Below are 19,766 nucleotides of genomic sequence, written 5' to 3'. Positions count from 1 at the left end.
GAGGTGGAAAAAAGGGGAGATTTGATAGAGGTATTTAAAATTATGAGGGATGTAGACTGAGTAAATGTAGGTAGGCTTTTTCCATTGAGTGTAGGTGAGATATAAACCAGAGGACATGGATTAAGGGTGAAAGGGGAATATAGGGGGAACTTCTTCACAGAGAGAGTGGTGGGAGTATGGAATGAGCTGCCAGCTGAAGTAGTGAATGCAGGCTCAATTTTAACATTTAAGAAGAATTTGGACAGGTACATGGATGAGAGAATTATGGAGGCCTATGAACTGGGTACAGGTCAATGGGATTAGGCATAAAAATGGATCGGCATATATTACAAGGGCCGTAACGTTTTATGGATCTGTATCTAACAGTGAGGGAATATTTTTATTAATTATGGGACAATGAGACCAAGGATGGAAAAGGGATTATTCAGAGCATTGCAAAATGGTGGGTTTTTCAGAGGGAGGATCAGGAATTGGTTGGGCAGATGAACAGGATATATAGGGGGTCAGACAGGTTGTTGGGGACAATATTTGAAAAGATGATGGAGGGGCAGCATTAGAAACTCAGTCTAGGATTCAGGGAGGACGTAGAGTTCCATAAGTAGTTATAATGGGAGAACTTGTTATTTATGTTCAATAATATGGTGTATGCAAGTTTCCTGAAACCAATCATAAGTCTACAATGAACTCAGATTATTTTCAATCTCTTTAATGATCTGGGACACATGCAGCTAACAAAGGGCTCAGAGCCGAAACACTGGTTACATCACTGGATACAGTACAATACATGCCCTTCAGCCCTTGATGTTGAGCCGATCTTTACTATCTTCGCAACATAAGGAATGGTGCTTGACTTGCTGAGTTTCTCCATCACTTTTGTGCATTGAACTTAAAATATCAAAAGTGGCTTTAGAGTTCTTGATGTTTTCTGCCTAGCATTCCCATGTTATTTTATAAATCTACAGATTTTGTTCCAATGCAGAGAAATATCATTGTGGAACTACACTCCTCTCTCTTTCATCTTGACATCTGCCCTCATGTTCTGTACCTTTCCTCCACCTCACCTACCTACACACCCCAGTTTTGCTCCTTGTGATAGTACAGAATACTATCACCAATGTATATTTGTATATATTTGCTTATAGCTGTTGCGATTGGCTGAGAGCCATAGCCACCTCTACTGGCGGGTCATAAAGGGCTGTTCATAACCAGACCCAGGTCAGTCTGGACTGATCGACCGTGCTGTAATACACCCCAGTCTTTTGCTGATTAAAACCTTGGTTTGAGTTAACAAGTCTTTGAGTCATTTGACGTGCTGCACTCCTCTCTTGCTCTCTAGCTCTGAGAAAGATTTGATAAAACTGTTAGATCTTGTTGAAATATTCAGAAATGTGGTAATTGATCATGTCCTTGAGAGAGACAGTATCTGTCTATTGTTCATTGTTTATTAGACTAATATTAAAATTCCTTAATATATTTTACAACGTAGCTTCCAAGTTTCCAAAATCCTAAATCAACCAAATGAACTGTGATCTAACTCAGTCCTAATATATATATATATATATATATTTTATTTCTGCATTCCTTATTAATAAAGGGAATTTGGGTGCCAGTCATGCCTCCAGAATTAATAAATCAGATTTTCTGGAACAGTGACTAAAGTGCATTTCATGCTGACAGGTCATGTGACTTCCTGCACAGGCTGATGAAACCAGTGCTATGCACGTCACAGCATTATCGAGATTTAGCCAAGCATCACACACTGTGATTGTTACACTCAGGCTGGAAATTTCAGTCCGATACATGGATTACTTTCTTCTTTTAAAATCAAACTGATCAATAATTTTGATTATGTTCATTTGGGAGATCAGGAACACAGACTGCTCTCCAAAACCCAAGATGTATCAATGTTAGCTCTCTGAAATTCTGAATAACGCAGAAAACAGTAACTGTCTTACACCCACAAATTTAAAAAAACATTCTAAATTTTCTTAATATTAATGAGAAAATAATGAGCAGTTGAAAATTCACAGCTTCATTAAAAAAGACAAGATTTTTTTGCTGTTTCATGCTGGCTTTTTGACTGATTGAATGTCTTCAGGGTGTCCAATATTATTTATAGTCTTTGAAATATTCCTAAAACAGATATTAGACTGAGAAGTTTATAATTCCTTGCTCATTACATTGCAGAGGCAACACTGGAGTCAAATCCATCATTGTGTTGAAATATAACCAGGATAAAGATTTTGTGGGGAAATATAAGGGGATAAATCCAAAGAAACAAATCTTATCAGATGGGTATTCAGAAATCTAGCTATTCCTGATGGAAAGATCACCAGAAGAGTAAATATCTCAAAAAATATTTACAGCACAGTACATTCAGAGCAAGTGTCTTATGCCATTGAAGCTCTTTCAAAGGAGGGACTAAATGTTCTAATTAACTTTTATAAATGAAAAATTGTCAACTGTATTTCCTTTCGATCATCCAGTCATAACCTGGAATAATCCTTTTGGGATTTCAAATTGCTTTTTTTTTGCTAATTCCATAGATGTTAGCATTTATTACAGTACTGTGTTCTCAAGGTTTGCTACCATAATGTTGCTGAATATTTAATTCAGGTGAGGGATCAAAACATATTGTAAAATAAAGTATGAATTCTTTTGTGTCCATTTGATAATAATTAAGATTATCAGTTTCGGTTTATATGTAATAGAAACGAGTTAAATATTTTAACAAAAATTTTTATCAGTATTCTGGAATTTTTTTTACTTCTGATGTTTTGGATATTAAAAATTTTAATTGAAATAATTGAGAATTTTCATGTGCAAGTTATGAAGATCTTGTCAAGACCAAATATAATATGTTCTAAGGTTCCATTACATTTCGATCAGTGGTAACTAAAAATCTTCTCATAACTATTTCATAATGAATAGATATTTCAAGCACAATGCTTAGTCTCAACAGAATTCCAAGCTGAGAATGTCCCATTCCTGAACATTGATCAAAGATGGGTTCGACTCCAATATTGCCTCTCCCCATAATCACACTGACTGGTTAATATCAATCAGGCGTAAAATAATAATTTTTTCCCATTATAGTTTACATTTTCTTTTGACCTGCTAAATTTCATATTTAATTGTTGTTAATTGTGGTCCATATAAATTCTGATAATTTTATAAAAATGGATAATGTTGAATTATCTTGACATTCAGCAGTTGTAATGTGTTCTGGAGTGACATTTAAATTATATTGGAGATAAAAATACAAGCATCTGATCTATTACATTAAATGTAATATGATAATTTTTTTGATTATTTTTGCAAAGAGTATATTATTTTTACAAATATGATTGAACTTTGATCTGCAGATCAAATTCTACTCCATCATAAATAAAGCAGCATCAATGAAAAGTCAAGGTCAGTGATTTTTCTTTCAAACAATGAGCACAGAAAGGATCACCAGTTGTGATTACAATCATTTTTAAACTTATAATGAGTGTATTTCAAAAATTTGGGGAGAAAGGGTTAATTCTGAAAAATCAAGGTTTAATTTGTGAACATAGCATCCTTTAAGATGTATCTACATTCTAATACAATTAGATTTTAGCTTTTAAATTGTACAAAAAAGTGGTGGTGCCGCCAGAGCTGCTGTAATGGTAGCAGTGCCGCTAGTGTGGTCCCGGGGAGAGTGGGGAGCGGAGACTCAGCAGGTCCTACTGCCGCCAGCTCTGTACAGGCTTTAAATGGCCTATTAAAGGAAACAATGTAGTTTTATTTTAAATCCTACAAGGTCTGGGCCTAAGATGGTAGCGCCTGTGTTCAGTAGTGGTGATGAGGGGGTTGCAGTCTCCGTGGGAACAGTGCACTGGTGCAGGGCACCTGTAATGGGAAAACACCCCTATTGAGAAGGAGAAGCAGAGGACACGAGCCTAAGGTGTGGTTACCACGATGGCAGACCAGCGAGGTGCTCTGCGGCTGAAGGCCACACACAGGTGGCAGATTGTTGGCAATGCGGGAAAGGAATCCACACAGGCTGAGGGTTGCTGGTGACTTGAGGTCAAAAGACTCGCACAAGGCACATGAAAATCAGGTATTGGATCAGTGGCATACCTTGCTCTGTGTTTTCCTGCCGCTGGTAGAACAGTTCCAGCTGCGTGGCAGATTATGGGAAGGAAGACAGCCATTTTGCCCCTTGATCCCGCATTGAGCGAGGTGCCAGAGCATCCCCAAAGCAGCCCAGAGGTGCTCAAGTGAGCCCTGGCACCACTACACCCTGGGATGGAGATTCATTGTTGGGTTAGGGACTCGGTTATTGGGCAGGACAGTGGCACACCCCTGCCAGTGGCACCCAGGGCACGTGCCCTAGCCTAGATACACCTATGATTAGGATCCAAGAGGGTGCTGAGGGCAAGATGGGCTCTCGAAGGTGCTGAAGGCTTCCTCTTTCTGCAGGAAGATTGGATCTGGGCTCGGATTGCAGATGGTTTGCACTGAACTGGAGTCTTATGCGCTTTAGAGCCCGCGGGAGTGACTGTGAGGGGACGCTGTTTTGGCTCTTTCTCTGACGGTAAAGGGCGTTGGGCAATGCTAACGACTTTTCAGTCTTTTGTGTGCTTTATGGCAGACAAGGCAATTTTGTGTAGGATTGCATTTCTGTTTAATTACATGAAAACAAATAGTATCTGATCTGATATGTTGCAGTACGATGCAGTCATCAAAATAACAAATTACGAAGAAATAAACAGGACACGAATTTGGTTTCATTGCACGAGTCTCCACATAGGGATCGGATCTCCGTGTGTTGACTAGCCATTGCCAGGCTCACGCAGACAAATCATAGCATATTTTCCACTACAACTGGAAAGATGGGCTGGGAAGTTGCTTTGGGTACTTCTATTTAGCTTAAGGGCCATTTCGGAACCGTGCACACCGAGTATTCAATGCACTCGGGGACTGGGGTGGAAATAATCGGCACGCTGAAGGTGGGTGCACCCAGGGTGAATCCCAGCTCAGGGAGTCGTTCGAGAGCTGCCCCCTTCCTTTGCGCCGCAGTGTTTGCCAGGCCAGTGCCACGGGTCAGCGGTTGCTCGCCGTGGAAATGCGCATTGCGTCCCCTCAGGTCCGTCGCAGATGATTCCAACCCCCCGAACCTCGAACGATAGACCGCGGCCCCGCGATTGCAAGTGTTCTAATCGATCGGATTGTCCAGACAGATCGGGAGGGGTCAGCATGCCGGGCCGGTGGAGATGAAAAGCGTTTGGAACCCCTCCCCCAGCTTGAAAGGTGGGGAAAGGGAGCACACGTGGCCGGCGGTCCCTTGGCTCCGATCTCGCCCCCCCCACCTTTTTCCGCAGTGGCTTCACTCGGGTGAGGTCTTAAAGCCCCGCCCAGGGCGTGCGGCTGCTCGTCTCGACCCACCCTTGCCCACGGAGCCGCCGCCGCCGGGAGCTGTGCGCTGAAGCTCGGTTCCGAACACTGCGACGATGGACTGGAAGCCGATGGAGATCAACCCCGAGGTGAGCGGACCGCGGCAGGGCGGCGGCGGCAGCCGGGTTGCGATGAACGGTTTTGTGGCTAACGCGGTGATTTGTCCCTTTTGCAGATGCTGAATCAAGTAAGTGCGCAACATCGGGGCATCGCCCTCGTTTGTGGTCGAGACAGGTCTTCGGTGCCCTTTTAAGTTAAGCACAAGTTCTTTTCTCCCCCCTCTTGGCGAATGTTTTACCTGATGTTGAGTGGATTAGTAAAGGGTGCGGCCGTAAGGGCTACTGAGTGCATGCACATTGCCCTTCGACTGAGCTGAAAGGCCATTGACGACATTAGGCTATTACGACCATGACATGAGAAATGTCGATGTAAAAGTGTCATTTGATATTTGCACAGTCTGATCATTTAAAACCTTGCCTTCTGCGTAGTGCCTCTCTCGTCTGGGTGTGGCTTCGAGCTGGAAGTTCGTCGACGTTTTGGGTCTAGAAAACGAATCCCTCTCCATGGTCCCAACGCCAGTGTGTGCTCTGCTGCTGCTGTTTCCCCTCAGCCAACAGGTATAAGCCCCCTGTTCATCTCCGGTGCGGTGAATGGGACGCTCTGGAAACCCAATGGATGGATGGATGCAGAGGAAAATGGCCTCTATCAATCTGCTGTAATTTGGTGTACTTTACATGGAGATTTAAAAAAAAAACTGTTTAAAACGAATTGCATCTACACTGGACATCATTCAGGGTTTTAGAGTTGATATTTGTGCAGAGGAGAGAGAGTTTGATAGGGGTGGGAAGGTTCTAGAATGATACTAACAATGTCAGTAATTTATAATGATGCAATCTTCGAATTGCCTACTCATAATGTGGATGAAACAAATATTTTCGTATCTTCTGAGTGTGACCTTGTGAGAAACAGAAGTACCTTCACAGAATTTGCTCGAGACTAAAACTGAGAACAAAGAACTTTTATTCTACTATTACAACAATGCAAAGTTGGGTGCTTCCCCTGGGAATACACACAGATACTGAGGCTGACCCAACTTTTATACATTTCATTTCAGTACAGAGATACCTTCCCCCTAACATTCTTCTGCCTCCTGGATTGGTTTAGCATTAGCTAATTCCGCCCACGTGGATTCTAACTTCTTATCAGTTTATGTGCCTTCCTGCAAACTTGTTAGCCAGGAAGTATCATGTCTTTGTTCTTTGCTCATTAATCAATCCCCAAGACTTGCTAAAGCTATTTACTTGCTATCCTGTTTTGAAGATCCTTATTTTATTATACTTTTATAACCCTTCCTCCCATTCCAGCATCCCTTCACCTTGATTTAACCCATAATACTTCATTTCTAATGAGCACTTGCTTGACTCCTCACATTCCAGTATCCCTTCACCTTACTTCATTCTTAATTAGCACTTGCTTGACTCCTCACATTCCTGTATCCCTTACAACCTTGTGCCAACAATTTAAACGCTGCCTCATGAAACATATTTAAAAATTCGGTTAGATAAATTTTTACATGATAGAGGAATTAGGGGATATGGGGAGAAGGCAGGTAGGTGGAGTTAGGTCATAAATTAGATCAGCCACGATCGTATTGGATGGCGGAGCAGGCTCGATGGGCCATTTTTGGCCTACTCCTGATCCTACTTCTGATGTTCCTATTGATTTATTGATGTTCTCTTAACTAGTAAGTGAAGCATTCAGATTTCAAGAAGTGGATCTCTTCTTCGAGTCAGACCCCATGTCCACTATTTTAAAAAAAATATTGGGGTCATTATTTCCAAAAGCCAGCTTTCTATTCTGTCGTCAGGGAGGAGAACTGAAGGGTTTTAAGTCTCAAATGGAACCTGGAGAACCACTTGAGGATGAATTCTTCACTCCAAGGGCAAAATGGATAGAAGATGGAGAGAAAGCCGTTGAGCTCGTGAACTAGATTTATAACCAATAGAGTTGGATCCTTAATTAAGGATGTCCTATGTCAAATAGTCTGAAGTGTTCTACTTTTTGAAATGCAACTCAGATTTCACAGCAACAGGTAAATGTGTTTAAAGGTGAAAGCTTTTAATTGAAATGTATTTCATTGATGAAAGGCAGTTCTACTTGACCACAATTTTCTCAACGAGAGGTTTAAAAAAAATTCCTGCAGTTCACTATGCTTCATCAATTTTGGGTGGGGGGGGGTGGTGGGGGCTGACTTGGTTTTCTACACAACTTAACAGCTCTGAAATCATTGTCTTCGTGAGAGTTTTCCAAATAACGTATGGGATTTTGACTTTCACCTCATCTCTGCCCTTTAATAATTGTGGACACAATTATTATACATGGCCAAATCTTCCACCACTTCCAAATGCATTCATCCAGCGAGATTACCTAATTTGGCCTTTTTAACATTTTGATGACACCTGCAAATTTTGGGATTTAGTTAGCTGTCGGCATGGTTTTGGATTTGCTGCAACAAAATGGACTGCAGTAAGACCTGATTTCAAAAGACATTAAAGTTGCCTTTGAGGGACAAGATTTAAAAAAAAAAAATCTTTTTATACTATTAAATTGTTGGAAGAAGTCAACTGGTCAGGCAGCATTCATGAAGCAGATTGAGCAGTAGCTGTTTCTGGTCAAAACCAGAGCAGGACTTTGAACTGAAAGGTCAGCTGTCCAATTCCCTTCATCAAACTGGCTCAAAGCTGATGGTAGGAAGTGAGTTCTCATGTCAAAATGGGTATTCAATAAGTATGAATGTGCAACTGGAATTTGTCTGATCATCTGAATTGTGGTGAATAGTGAAGCCTTGATTTAGCTCTTGTTGTACTGGCAGTTTGTGTATCTTGAACTGTTTTAATAAGGCTATGAATTTCCCTGAAAGCAAGCAATGTTATCTCCCTTTTGCATTACTTCTGGTATTCGATTGTCACATTGTATTGCATTGTTGAGCTTTCAAAACTGCATCCTAAACCAGAGGTTCTGCAGTTATTTTTAAAAAAGTGGATGCCAATACTGCATTTAGTGAGAGATTATTAATGCAGTTTGCAGGAATTGATCCAGTCATCACTCAGACATGGGAATTTGTAGTACTGATTATCTGTAATCTTCCACAATATTTCCCTAATATCAGCTTGTCTTCAACCAATTTAATTCCCTTCAAGTGATAATGCGCAATATTTTGCCTATAGTACTGAAGACATGTTCTAGAGTTAATTATGCCTATAGCCAAGCAGCCATCTGTCTGAAAATGTGGATAAAGTACCCAGGTAGGTCCTGTTTAATAAAAAGCAGGAACATTCCAATTGCTATCTAGTCTACACACAGTTCAAGTGTTTAGCATCAGTGGTCAGGTTATTGGGTTAACCCATTTGGAGTTTTGCAGGAACTAGTATGGCCTTGGTCCATGCTCTGTGGAGCCACATTCTTGAATTGAGGAATGTTTGTCAATGTGAACATAAAGGAACCTTGGTAAAACTCTTGTCAAATGAGCATAAAGGTGAAAATGCCTCAATGGCTGAAATTCCACATTTTAGACGTTGCAATGATTATTTCAGTCATTCAGAACAATGCTAACGCAAGTTCACCAGCACTGGTTGAGTTCCAACCATCTTTTGCAACTATACGTCCAGGGTCAGTGGGGATACTTCCATTCTGGCTCAATATTCACTTCTATTTGTAGTTTGACAAATGAATCACTCCATGTGTGCATTTGGATAGGTGAAAAGGTACAAGGACTGCCTAAAGAAATCTCTTGGTGCCTGCCACATTGACCACCGCCAGTGGGCTGATAACGCCTCAAACCGTGCATCTTGGCGCCTCACAGTTTGGCGGGCAGCAACCTCCTTTGAAGAAGACCGCAGAGCCCACCTCACTGACAAAAGGCAAAGGAGGAAAAATCCAACACCCAACCCCAACCAACCAATTTTCCCCTGCAACCGCTGCAATCGTGTCTGCCTGTCCTGCATCGGACTTGTCAGCCACAAGCGAGCCTGCAGCTGACGTGGACTTTTTACCCCCTCCATAAATCTTCGTCCGCGAAGCCAAGCCAAAGAAAGAAGAGGCAAATAATATTAGTGCCGCAAGTCCCAGACAATGACAATCTGGGTTTCCACTTGCATTCTTTCTGGTTTGTGCCACTGACTAGAAACTCAAATGCACCAGATGTAAATAGTGGCTCTGAAGAGTATGCTGAAGGTAGGGACTCTTGTGAGTAACTTGCATTTTGACATCAGCTGCAATCAATAAATCGTGACCCATTCAAGAGATGGAAGACCAACATCCTTTCCCCCTCTTGCCAGTGTGGTGGCTGCAACATGTGCCATCTACAGAATGTGCTGGCAGCCACTCTGACATCACCTCTGCAACCACAAACGCAAAGGGCTTTTGAAGCATATGGACACCTCCTATAAGTTGCTTTCCAAGTCACCATTTGGACTGGAAATGTATTTCATTGCAGTTTGAAATTCTGAAGCTAGCCATCAAATGTGGACTTGCCTTCTGTAGCTGATCAAGAAGGTGGGGTTCTGTTGCCATCTAAAAGAGCAATTTGAGTAATTTTGTGGCGGAAGATGTTAGTGCTCAGACACCATCATGTTGAAATAACGAGATCACACCTGAAGTTGTCAGCCAGCGGAGAGAAAAGCATTTATTGGTGTTATCAGGCACACAACATGTGACCTGATGTCATGAAATCTGAAGTGCCAACGACCTCATGACAACGACGTTCAATAGGCTAGGGCTTCTCAGTAGACCAACAAGGACTGCTGAATAACTATGCCTCATGGCTGTCGTGGCTAGTTGCCAGTAGGTAGGAGGCTGTTGTGTTTAGCTGCTGTAAGATGGGAGCTGTTAGCACTGGTTCTGCCCACTCCCTCCAAGCGTACTGCAACAATGTAATAAATGCTGGCGCTTGTAGCAATGCCCAGAACTCCCAATGTAATTAAATAATGTGTTTTAAGTAAATCATTGTCCTAGAATCTTGTGTTCAGTTGTCTAAACCGGTCATGAAAGGATTTTTGATACATTATGCTTGGGTCTCGCCAACTGCATATTTTTAAATTGTATTTTTCAATTGTTGTTTGAGACCCTTTTGGGTCTAGGGGACGTTCTCAAGGATGCTTAGTCATTTTAATTTTTGACCATAAGTACAAAAAAAAAGTTCTGCATGAGAAACTTGGTGGGGCAGGCAACACCAGTGGGAGAAAGTTTTAAGGTTGATGTTTTGAATAGGAATCCTTCAAATTCCTCCAGCAGGTTGTCTTTTGCCCCAAATTCCAACATTCATGATGTCTACTCTTGACAAAACTTCTCCTGCTCATTCTAGTTCATTACAAGATATTGTAACATTTTTTGCAAGCCAATTTGCATATTTACCCTTGGATGCGTTGGATTTTAAATTGTGATAACTTGCATGTCAAATGTCTAAAATTTGAAAATGTGGACTACTTGAATAATGTGGCAAATGATCTGGTTATGTACAGAATGATCATCTTGGCTATGTTGCAACAAAAAGGTGCACTCAATTAATTGTCCTTTCTGAAACCAACAATTTAACAATTGTTCCCTTTCATACAGCTTGGGGCTTGACTTTCCAAGTTCTTGGCTTGGGATTTCCCAAAGTGAATAAGGCTGTAGGCAGCAAGGATGATGGACCATCATAACATTGTGGGCTAAAGGGCCTGTACTGTATTGTTTTGTATTGCTCTAGCACCTAATAACAATGCAGATGGCTAATACTGTTGTTCTTCCTACCACGCAGCATGAATCTCACAGAAACCGTCAAACATCAGAACTAAGTGGGAAGGGTATTGACTCTAAAGTCTACTTTGTGGTGCAGTCAATTTCAAATTCCTGTGGCACTATTGCACTTGTTAACACAGTGGCCAACAATCAAAATAAACTTGAATTTGGTAAGTAGTTTGCCTAGAACATTTTTACAATTATATAAGTATCGAAACTTTTTGTAAAAGGAAACCATATTTCTTCACCAGCCAAGTAATTTGCTGCCTATGTTTTCCAAGGTCTACATTAAATGGGCATTGTACATTTCTGCTAATAGAACCAATTCATGTAAGATTTTTTTATAACTGTTTTACTTGCATTTTCTAGGTTATAGTTATAAAACACTGAAATGAGTCCTTTGGGCCAAATTATTTGCTTGAAGTGGTTCCATTTGTTTGCAATTGCCCATATCCTTCTCAACAATTCCAATCATGTATCTAAATGTATTATAGACTCCCAACCCTGGGTAAATAGCTAACAATTTGCCTTGCCTATGCAGTATAGAAGTGCTGGACAAATTCTGCAGGTTATGTAGCATATCAATAGAAGGCAAAGAGTAAACAATGTTTCAGGCCAGAGCCATTTGTCAAGGTATGAGTGCAAAGGAGGAAGATGCCCAAATAAAAAAGAGGGGGGGGGGGTGGAAGAGCACAGACATACAGACAAGAGGTTATGGCTGAGGGGGGTGAAAATGCTAAGAAGTGATGGGGGGTGAGGGAGCTCAGAACGGAAAGGAGTAGGGAGCTAGAAGAAAGGGGAGATGGAGGGGCCAAATGAAAACTGGGGAAATGGATGCCATTTGGTTGGAGAGTGCCCAGGTGGTGTTCCTTAAATTTGCAGGTAGTCTCGGTTTGGCAGTGCATGAGGCTATGGGCAGACATCATTGTGGGAATGGGGTGCTGCATGAGGCCATAAACAATCATTCCTATGTGAGAATGAGATGTTGCATGAAACCATGGACAGACATGTAGATTGCATGAGGTGATGAGCTTGGGAATGTCTCTTGACTTTGCCTGTCTACACCTCTTGGTCTCCTATGCTTTTTTTGTGGGGGGGGGGCGGAATAGGCTAATTATATTTCCTTGTAACTCTAGCATTCCAAGCACATTGTACCTTGTGAATCTTTCTGCACTCTTCCAACCTAAATGACATTCTTTTTGTAGCTAAGTACCAGAATTGTGCACAATATTCCGAGTCCAGTCTCAATGTCTTGTACAATGGTAACTCTTGGTTTGATTCCCTGACTAATGAAGGCTAGTATGCCAAAAATCTTCACTCTAACTACAGGTAGCCTTCGATTTCCAACCTATGTAAGTTTTCACCTGCACATATTCCCTCTTTCCCCCCCCCCCCCCCGCCCACTCCAGCCATCTAACACCGACAGCCCGAGGCATGCTCACGCCTGAGGCCAATTGCTTTATTACTTACTAGAAATTCATGTCTTGAGTGCCTTTATTAAAGGTACTGTGCATATGTTGACATTCTCAAGGTTCATTAGTTGAAAAGGTTTTTTTAAATTGCTTAAAGACCTTGTTGAGCCATATGCATTAGGGCAAATCAGAGTTATGACCAATCCTTCGGTCCCAATTATGGTTGCAAGTTGGGGACTACCTATATGTACTTGTACCATAGTCTCTGTTAAACAGCACTCTCCAGATCACTTCCATTTTCTGTGCGTTTGGCAAAACAACACCATGTTCTCAGTTAAATTACATTGCCATTGCTTGGTCCACTTTCCCCACCTCTTCTAAATTCTTTGGTAATTTTAAATCTTCATTGTCCACTATACCACTAATTTTGGTATTATCCATACCATGACATCTATATTTTTATTAACATCGATGAACAATGGACCCAGTAATGATACCTGCAGTGCAGTTACTATATGTCACAGACCTCCAATCTGGGGGTGGGGGGAGGGAAACAACAGTCCATCTCTGCTCTCAAACTCTTACCACCAAGCCAATTTCTTTATCCACTTGCCTAGCTTGTCCTGGGTCCCTTGTAATTTATCATTCTGGTCCATGTAACATTTTATCAATCCCTGTCTGATCTCTTCAAACATTTTGGTGGTTTCTTCCAAAAACCTCAAATTTGTGAGGCATGAATTGCTGATGCACAAAACCATGCTGACTTTCCAAATACACATTCTCTCCGAATCCCTTCCAGTAACTTTCCTACCACTGTTGGATTGACTAACTAGTAGTTTCCTGGCATGTCCTGCAGCCTTTGAAGGCAAAATATTAGCCACTCTTCTGATACCTTGCTGGCAGTTAACAATGATACAAGCTTCTGCTAGATCCCCTATAACTCTACTTACAAAAATCTTTCAAGATCTACTTGGTCAGGCCCTGGAGATTTATCTACATTTGTGCTTTAAAGCTACAATCACCTCTTGTAATGTGGATGTGTTTCAAGACATTATTGTCTTGTATTTCCTAGCTTTCATTGCACCTCCAAGCACCATTGAGAAGTAGCCATGTAAGGCTTCTCCTTTCTCCTGTGCCCCATGCCAATAGATTGAAACATTAATCTTTTCAAAGTTGATCTTTTGCCCTGCATGTACTTCTAAAATTGTGGGATTTTCCTTTTCCATCTATAGTTTGCCCACTGCATTTCCCTCGAGCGCACTTCTACATTTCTTGATCCAGGTTGATTTGACCTTCCTGACCAGATCATTAATCCATCATCATTGTTTCTGTGCCCTTCACTTTAACAGAAGTGTGTTGGCTTTGACTAGCTATCTTGCATTTAAAAGCCTTCTGCTTATCAGTTAATATCCTCTCAATTAATCATTACAAGTTTCTGTTAATGCCATGACAATTAGGTGTCTTCCTTCTCCCACCCCCCAATTTAGTTTTTAAGAATCAGTCTTTTTCCAAAACTATTTAAATTGTAGTCACTGGTCTTAAGATGTTTCCTCAATGACTTCCTCTGCCTCTTTTCCAAACAGGAGGTTCTAATGAACTTGGGGTAATGGTGAAAAAGAGTGGTTTGGGGTTTCACTATTGGTTGAATGCAGACCTTTAGAGTATAACTATTTTGTATTACAGTGGAAGGATCAATACTGAAGAAATTTTTCAATGAAACAGCAAATCTCTCAGCAAAAGAAAGAGCTAAGCATTTGGAACAAAATAAGGTAATGTCTAAATTTAAGACCTAATTATCTTTGCAATGTGAAGCTCATTTTCAAACTTACTCACCTGACTTTTTTTGTACAGGAGATACATGCAGCTCATGATGCTACTGCAGAAGAAGGAGAGTGCCAGGTAAGTTGTTTCTTCTGTAATAGCTTCTGAATAAATTAAACATTTTAACTTGAATGGATTTGGCCTTGCTCCTTTTAAAATTGAAAATGGGTTTCTATTGGCATCTGTTGCAATTCTGTTAACAGACATGGGATGGCTCTGTAGTTCTGTGATTTGTTGACTAGGGTTACATGTATTGGTGGCACTGTCAAGATAGGCCTGACTCTAATTCTCTTTAGTTGCAAACTTTGACAGATATTTGTCATTGACTTAACTGTGCCCTGGTTTGAGTTTTGTTTTCCCCATTCCTCTTTCCTACAAGTTGATGCATTATATCATCATCAATGGAGATATCGTAAGACAATTCTGCCTTAGCTTGGGATAGATATTTGGTATTTCTGGATCTGGTCACGATAACTTGGCCATATTCTTTCCCGTGAGACAGGATTAGTTTCAACCATGAAGCAAGAGTAGCTGTTTTTTCCTTTTGCTGCTTCACAAACTTGATGTGCTATGAAGTAGCTTGAGAGAAAAACTTTTTTGATAATTGAATGATACTAACAGCTATTTTATTCCTTTTTCCCCACTGCTGTAATAAAAATGCCACATCTTCAGTTATTGAATGGACTTTAACAGCAAACCGATGTTGATATGGTTGACATTTTGAGCATGGCATTCCTGTTTGCTTAGCCAACATTCTAATGTGGCTGCAAGATTTTTGCCCTACTTATTCTTGATCAAGACTAGACCACAAGTAACTGAAATGGATTTGCACTTTTTGGGTAGGGTGGGGGAAGAAAAACTTAAAATCAAGTTAAACTACTGCAGTTTTCTATGCATCAATCTACTGCAGCGTTTCTCAACCTTTTTACCCTTGTGGAACCCTTGAAATAGTTTTCATGTTTCAGGGAACCCCTACATAAAAATTATTATATACCATTATTAATATCTATCACTTATATTTTTTTCATTCACGTGGTAAACATTTTTTTTGATAACTTTTAAGGAAAAAATGACCCCTTTGTCAAATTTATTGGCAATGCAAAAAAAAATCATACTGCTCGTTTATGAGACCTCACACTGAGGTTTTCATTTCAAATAAGAGGTTGAAGCCTTTATTATAATCAAGGATTTTCCTACAATATTCCATCTGTGTATAGTAAAATTATGAATATAAAATTAAACAAAAATTACTCAAAAATGCATTAGTCTATTTATCACTGTTTCTCGCGGAACCCTTAGCGACCTCTTGCAGAACCCTAGGGTTCCGGGGAACCTTGGTTGAGAAACACTGGTCTACTGTGAGCCCATACTTTCCACACTGCATCCAACTTCTTGGCTGCTACTTGTCAGTAAAATTTAGATGTTACTTTTTGACAAGTGGGATAAATCCATATGATCTGAATTGGATTGTTGCGGGTAAAAAAAACAAAAAAACCTGTGGATTTACTTGAACCAGAAGCACCAAGAGGAAACCACTTGAGTGTTGAGTCTTCGCCACCATGAGTCTTCTGGCTGATCCAGTCTTGGCCTAACCCTTTTCTCACTTTCTCCAAACCCTTCAACTCCTGTCTAGTTATAATATCAACTGATCCTTAAAAACATTGAATGAAACTACCTGGAGTATAAAGATGCACAATACTGAGAAATGCAGCCTTATTACTCCTGGAGTTCTGAAATGAAATGCCCATTAGGGAATACATCCACCAGTCACCACCCCTCCCCACCCCACCCCCTCCACCAATGTTCAAAAGACTCCAATCAGAAGATTCCTCCTAATCAGGGGAATCAATTTGGTGAATCTTGTATGCCTTTCATTACTATGCATGTATATGGAGAGAAGCTGCAACATGCCAGGTGCAATTTCCTTAATTTTGTCCTGTATTCTTGCATCGAAGGCCATTTGTTCAATTCCCTCAATTGCTAGCAAATCCCGAAACCAGGATCCTCTGATCTCTTGCACAATAACATTGTCTTGCTGCTTCCACCCCCAACCCCAAGTAGCAAAGCTCTTGCTTTCCCAATTTGTACTCTGCCAACTTGCCTGGCCGCTTAAATTAGTGCGATTTTCCCGCCTTGCTAGTTGGGTCTGTCTTGCAAAGTTCTAATCTGCTTGGTATCATCAGCAAATTTAATTGCAGCACACTTGGACTCTTCGAGCCTCAACATAAATCGTAAACAGTCCTTTATCTGTTCCAAATTAACCAAAATTTCCTGGATGTGAAGTGGGATTTGAGCAAGTCTCTAGATCAATGCTCCAGAACTTGCAACAGGATTTTCAAATGTCAATGTCTGAATAAGATTCTCTTGAATTACTGTATGATATTTAAATCCTAGTTCTGATTCTCTGTAGATACATGAAGATGGTATCAACTTTCACTTCATTACTTTTGTTGGTGTAGATGGACATCTCTATGAATTAGGTAACAATCTTGTACGAAAATTTGACCTTCAGTATAAAACTATAGTTAACTTTTATATAAAGTTGGATCCTTGTACCTTTGTTATCTAACCTTTGTTTTAGGTAGGAGTTGACTTGAAGTAATGGTCAGGTTTAATACTTGAAATTTAGTGTGCAGTGACGTGAACAGCTTGTGCAGCCTTGTAGCTGAGGGAACGGAACATTTGCAGTTGATTTTTCTTGAGTTAAGCTGAGATGTGGTCGTAGTTCTGATATTCATTAATGTTCTTTATAAATTCTGGAGTTCCCATTGTAAAACAAGTCAACTTTGCATCAGGTTGCTTTATGATGTTATTTTCTCCATGGGCACGCAGTTAAGCATCTGCGTGGTTCATTGAATGATGAGCAGTGGGAGTCAGATTTCCAGGTGACTGCAGTGCTTTTTTTGTTACTGACAGGGCGATATCTACAAATTTAATTTGGAATTTAGTTAATATTCTGCCCATGTCCTCCAAGTTTCCCAATAAATACATCTCCAAATCCAGCGAGAAGTTTGTTCCCATAATCCTAGTTAATATAAAATTCCAACAAAAAGGGTTTCACCTTCGCGCAGATCCATGTGCAGTGTATTAAAGATACCAATTTCTAACCTACATCTGAAACACATTTCCATTATCTGATTTTTTTTTTTCCTTTGTAATTTTTGTGGTGTAAAATATAATTGGTGTAAGAAATTGTATGGTTCCAATCTTAGTCTGGCTTTGATCACCAGTTACACTTTTTCTACATAAATTTGACCAACACTCTTCATTGATCATTATTCCCAAGTCTGACTTTCACCCCTCCCTCGATCTTTGCAGGCCTGGTTTTGGTCTCTCACTTTGAAGTACTAAGTATATTCTGGATATAAATTTGGAGAAAATAACATATAATTTAAGAAATAAGTACGATACTTTTGCCAAAGTATGGCAACCTTATCTTGAGCACTTTGGTGCGCAGCTAAAACAATGGCTGCAGTTCTAAAAACCTAACAAAATATATAAAGACAACAGCAGTGAAGCACCTCAGAGTGGAAGTAGAAAGACTGGCGATGCACTGAAATTTTTCTTTTTACTATTTTTCTGTTTGTCACTTTAATTGCTTTAGTTGTTTAATTTTCAAAGTTTTGGAGGGAGGGAAATTATAAGTAAGCTGACATAGTATTTGTATCTAAGAAGTGTAAATACATTAAAAAGAATTTTTTTTAGATATGAGACTGTTTAGGAAAAATAGAAAAATAAAATTTTCAAAAAAATTTGCTTTGTGACTTTTCCCTCTGAAGTGCTATGTAAATGGTTTTGTTGCATAATTAATTTTGTAATATCTTGCATAGCTTAACCTTTTTCCTTTTTCTGCAAAAAAGATGGAAGAATGCCATTCCCAATTGACCATGGAGAAATAAATGATTTATTACAGGTGGGTTTTGGAAAAAATTTCAATTCTAAATTCCACAATGATTTTGATTACAAGATATTTCAGTAAAAATTTGTCTTAAAAAGTGCTTAAACTTGGTCAGAACCTTTTTCACACCTGTTGCTTGTATTTGAAATTCAACAAATGTAAACCTCAATGAATGGTCAACATGCGAGGAAGTTGTAACTTTAAAAAATTCAAAATGGTTCTGGGTTTCTGCTTTTCTAATACCATTAACTATCATTGCAGGATTCAGCAAAAGTATGCAGACAATTTATGGAACGTGACCAAGGAGAAGTCCGCTTCACTGCTGTGGCTCTTTGCAAAGCGTCTTGAATGGTGGGTTGGGGAAGTGAACAATGAGCACAGCACTGCAGTTTAAATTGCTATACTAAGCTTTAAATGTTTGGCTTAAATCACTTGTGAATGTTGAGGCACTTCAAGTGCAGCCTTTGTACACATAGATACAATAAAAATAAATAAAGTTTAATGGATAATTCTGCACAGTGGCAATATCTTGTGAAGTGTGGGTTGCAGGCAATATTTGTAATTGTATTTAAGTGATCTTTGAGTATCCACTTTGTTACTGCAGCAGGTTACTGGAACAAGCTTGAATTAGTGCTGGACTATTGTATTTTGCCTAGTGAATTTGTCTGCAGGAATCTGTGGAAGCATTTGCTTAATTCCACATTGTGCCTAATTTTTACAGCTATTCCTGTGATATCTGAAATAAAATCCACTGCAATAATATTTGTCTTTTTAGTGTACTGCTAACTACATACTAAATGGTAGTCTTAGAGGCAAGTACATGTGGATCATTCCCTGAAGGTGACTTGGGTGAACAGGGTGGTGAAGTAGGCACTCATGCCTTCATTAATGGGGTATTAAGTGCAAAGGTTGACCTTGTGATGCAGTTGTACAAGTTGTTGGTGAGACTACATGGAGTAATATATGCAGTTCTTGCCCAGCTATCGGATGAATTTCCTTTATTGGAATTGTCAAATTCACACGTTTTTAAATTAGTTTCTAGATGCAAACCTCTTTCCTGATTACATTATAGGTAACCAATCTTATCCATGATGCTGCTGTCTTGTATTCTCTGCTACTTAAGTCAGAACCAAATCTAGTTGCAGTACACAAGTACTGGAGAAACTCAGCAAATCAGACAGCATCCATGGAAAATATTAGACTCGTGATGTCTAATAAAAAAGGTGGTTGGGCAGAGAAGGGGAAGGAACACAAGGTGATGGTTAAAAGGTGGGTACTAGTAGGAGGCTAGAAGTGAAAAGCTGAGAAGAAATGGGCAGAGGGTTAATGGAAAGATGGCTCTGATAGAAGGAAGGAGATAGATGAAAGATTGGAGGGTTATATTGATGCTGGTCCTCCAACTTGTGTGTAGCCTCAACAGGAGTACAGAAAAC

General features: G+C 40.0%; 1 protein-coding gene across 2 annotated transcripts; it reads left to right on the top strand.

The window, feature by feature from the left end:
* Positions 1–5,058: 5,058 nt before the first annotated feature.
* Positions 5,059–18,847, top strand: uchl1 (ubiquitin carboxyl-terminal esterase L1 (ubiquitin thiolesterase)). Of its 2 annotated transcripts, XM_069922811.1 has the most exons (9): positions 5,059–5,513; positions 5,600–5,611; positions 5,913–6,041; positions 11,222–11,372; positions 14,298–14,383; positions 14,466–14,513; positions 16,846–16,915; positions 18,296–18,348; positions 18,595–18,847. In XM_069922811.1, exons 1-9 carry the CDS (start codon positions 5,481–5,483, stop codon positions 18,679–18,681), a joined length of 669 nt encoding a protein of 222 aa, XP_069778912.1. In that variant the 5' UTR covers positions 5,059–5,480; the 3' UTR covers positions 18,682–18,847. The 2 variants fall into 2 exon arrangements, with proteins under 2 accessions (XP_069778912.1, XP_069778913.1); XM_069922812.1 differs by lacking the exon at positions 5,600–5,611 and having other exon boundaries at positions 5,060–5,513.
* Positions 18,848–19,766: the final 919 nt, after the last annotated feature.

The sequence above is a fragment of the Narcine bancroftii genome, chromosome 3 (genome assembly GCF_036971445.1).
Source record: "Narcine bancroftii isolate sNarBan1 chromosome 3, sNarBan1.hap1, whole genome shotgun sequence".
Taxonomy (NCBI): Eukaryota; Metazoa; Chordata; class Chondrichthyes; order Torpediniformes; family Narcinidae; genus Narcine; species Narcine bancroftii.
This window is presented reverse-complemented; position numbering and strand designations above follow the sequence as displayed.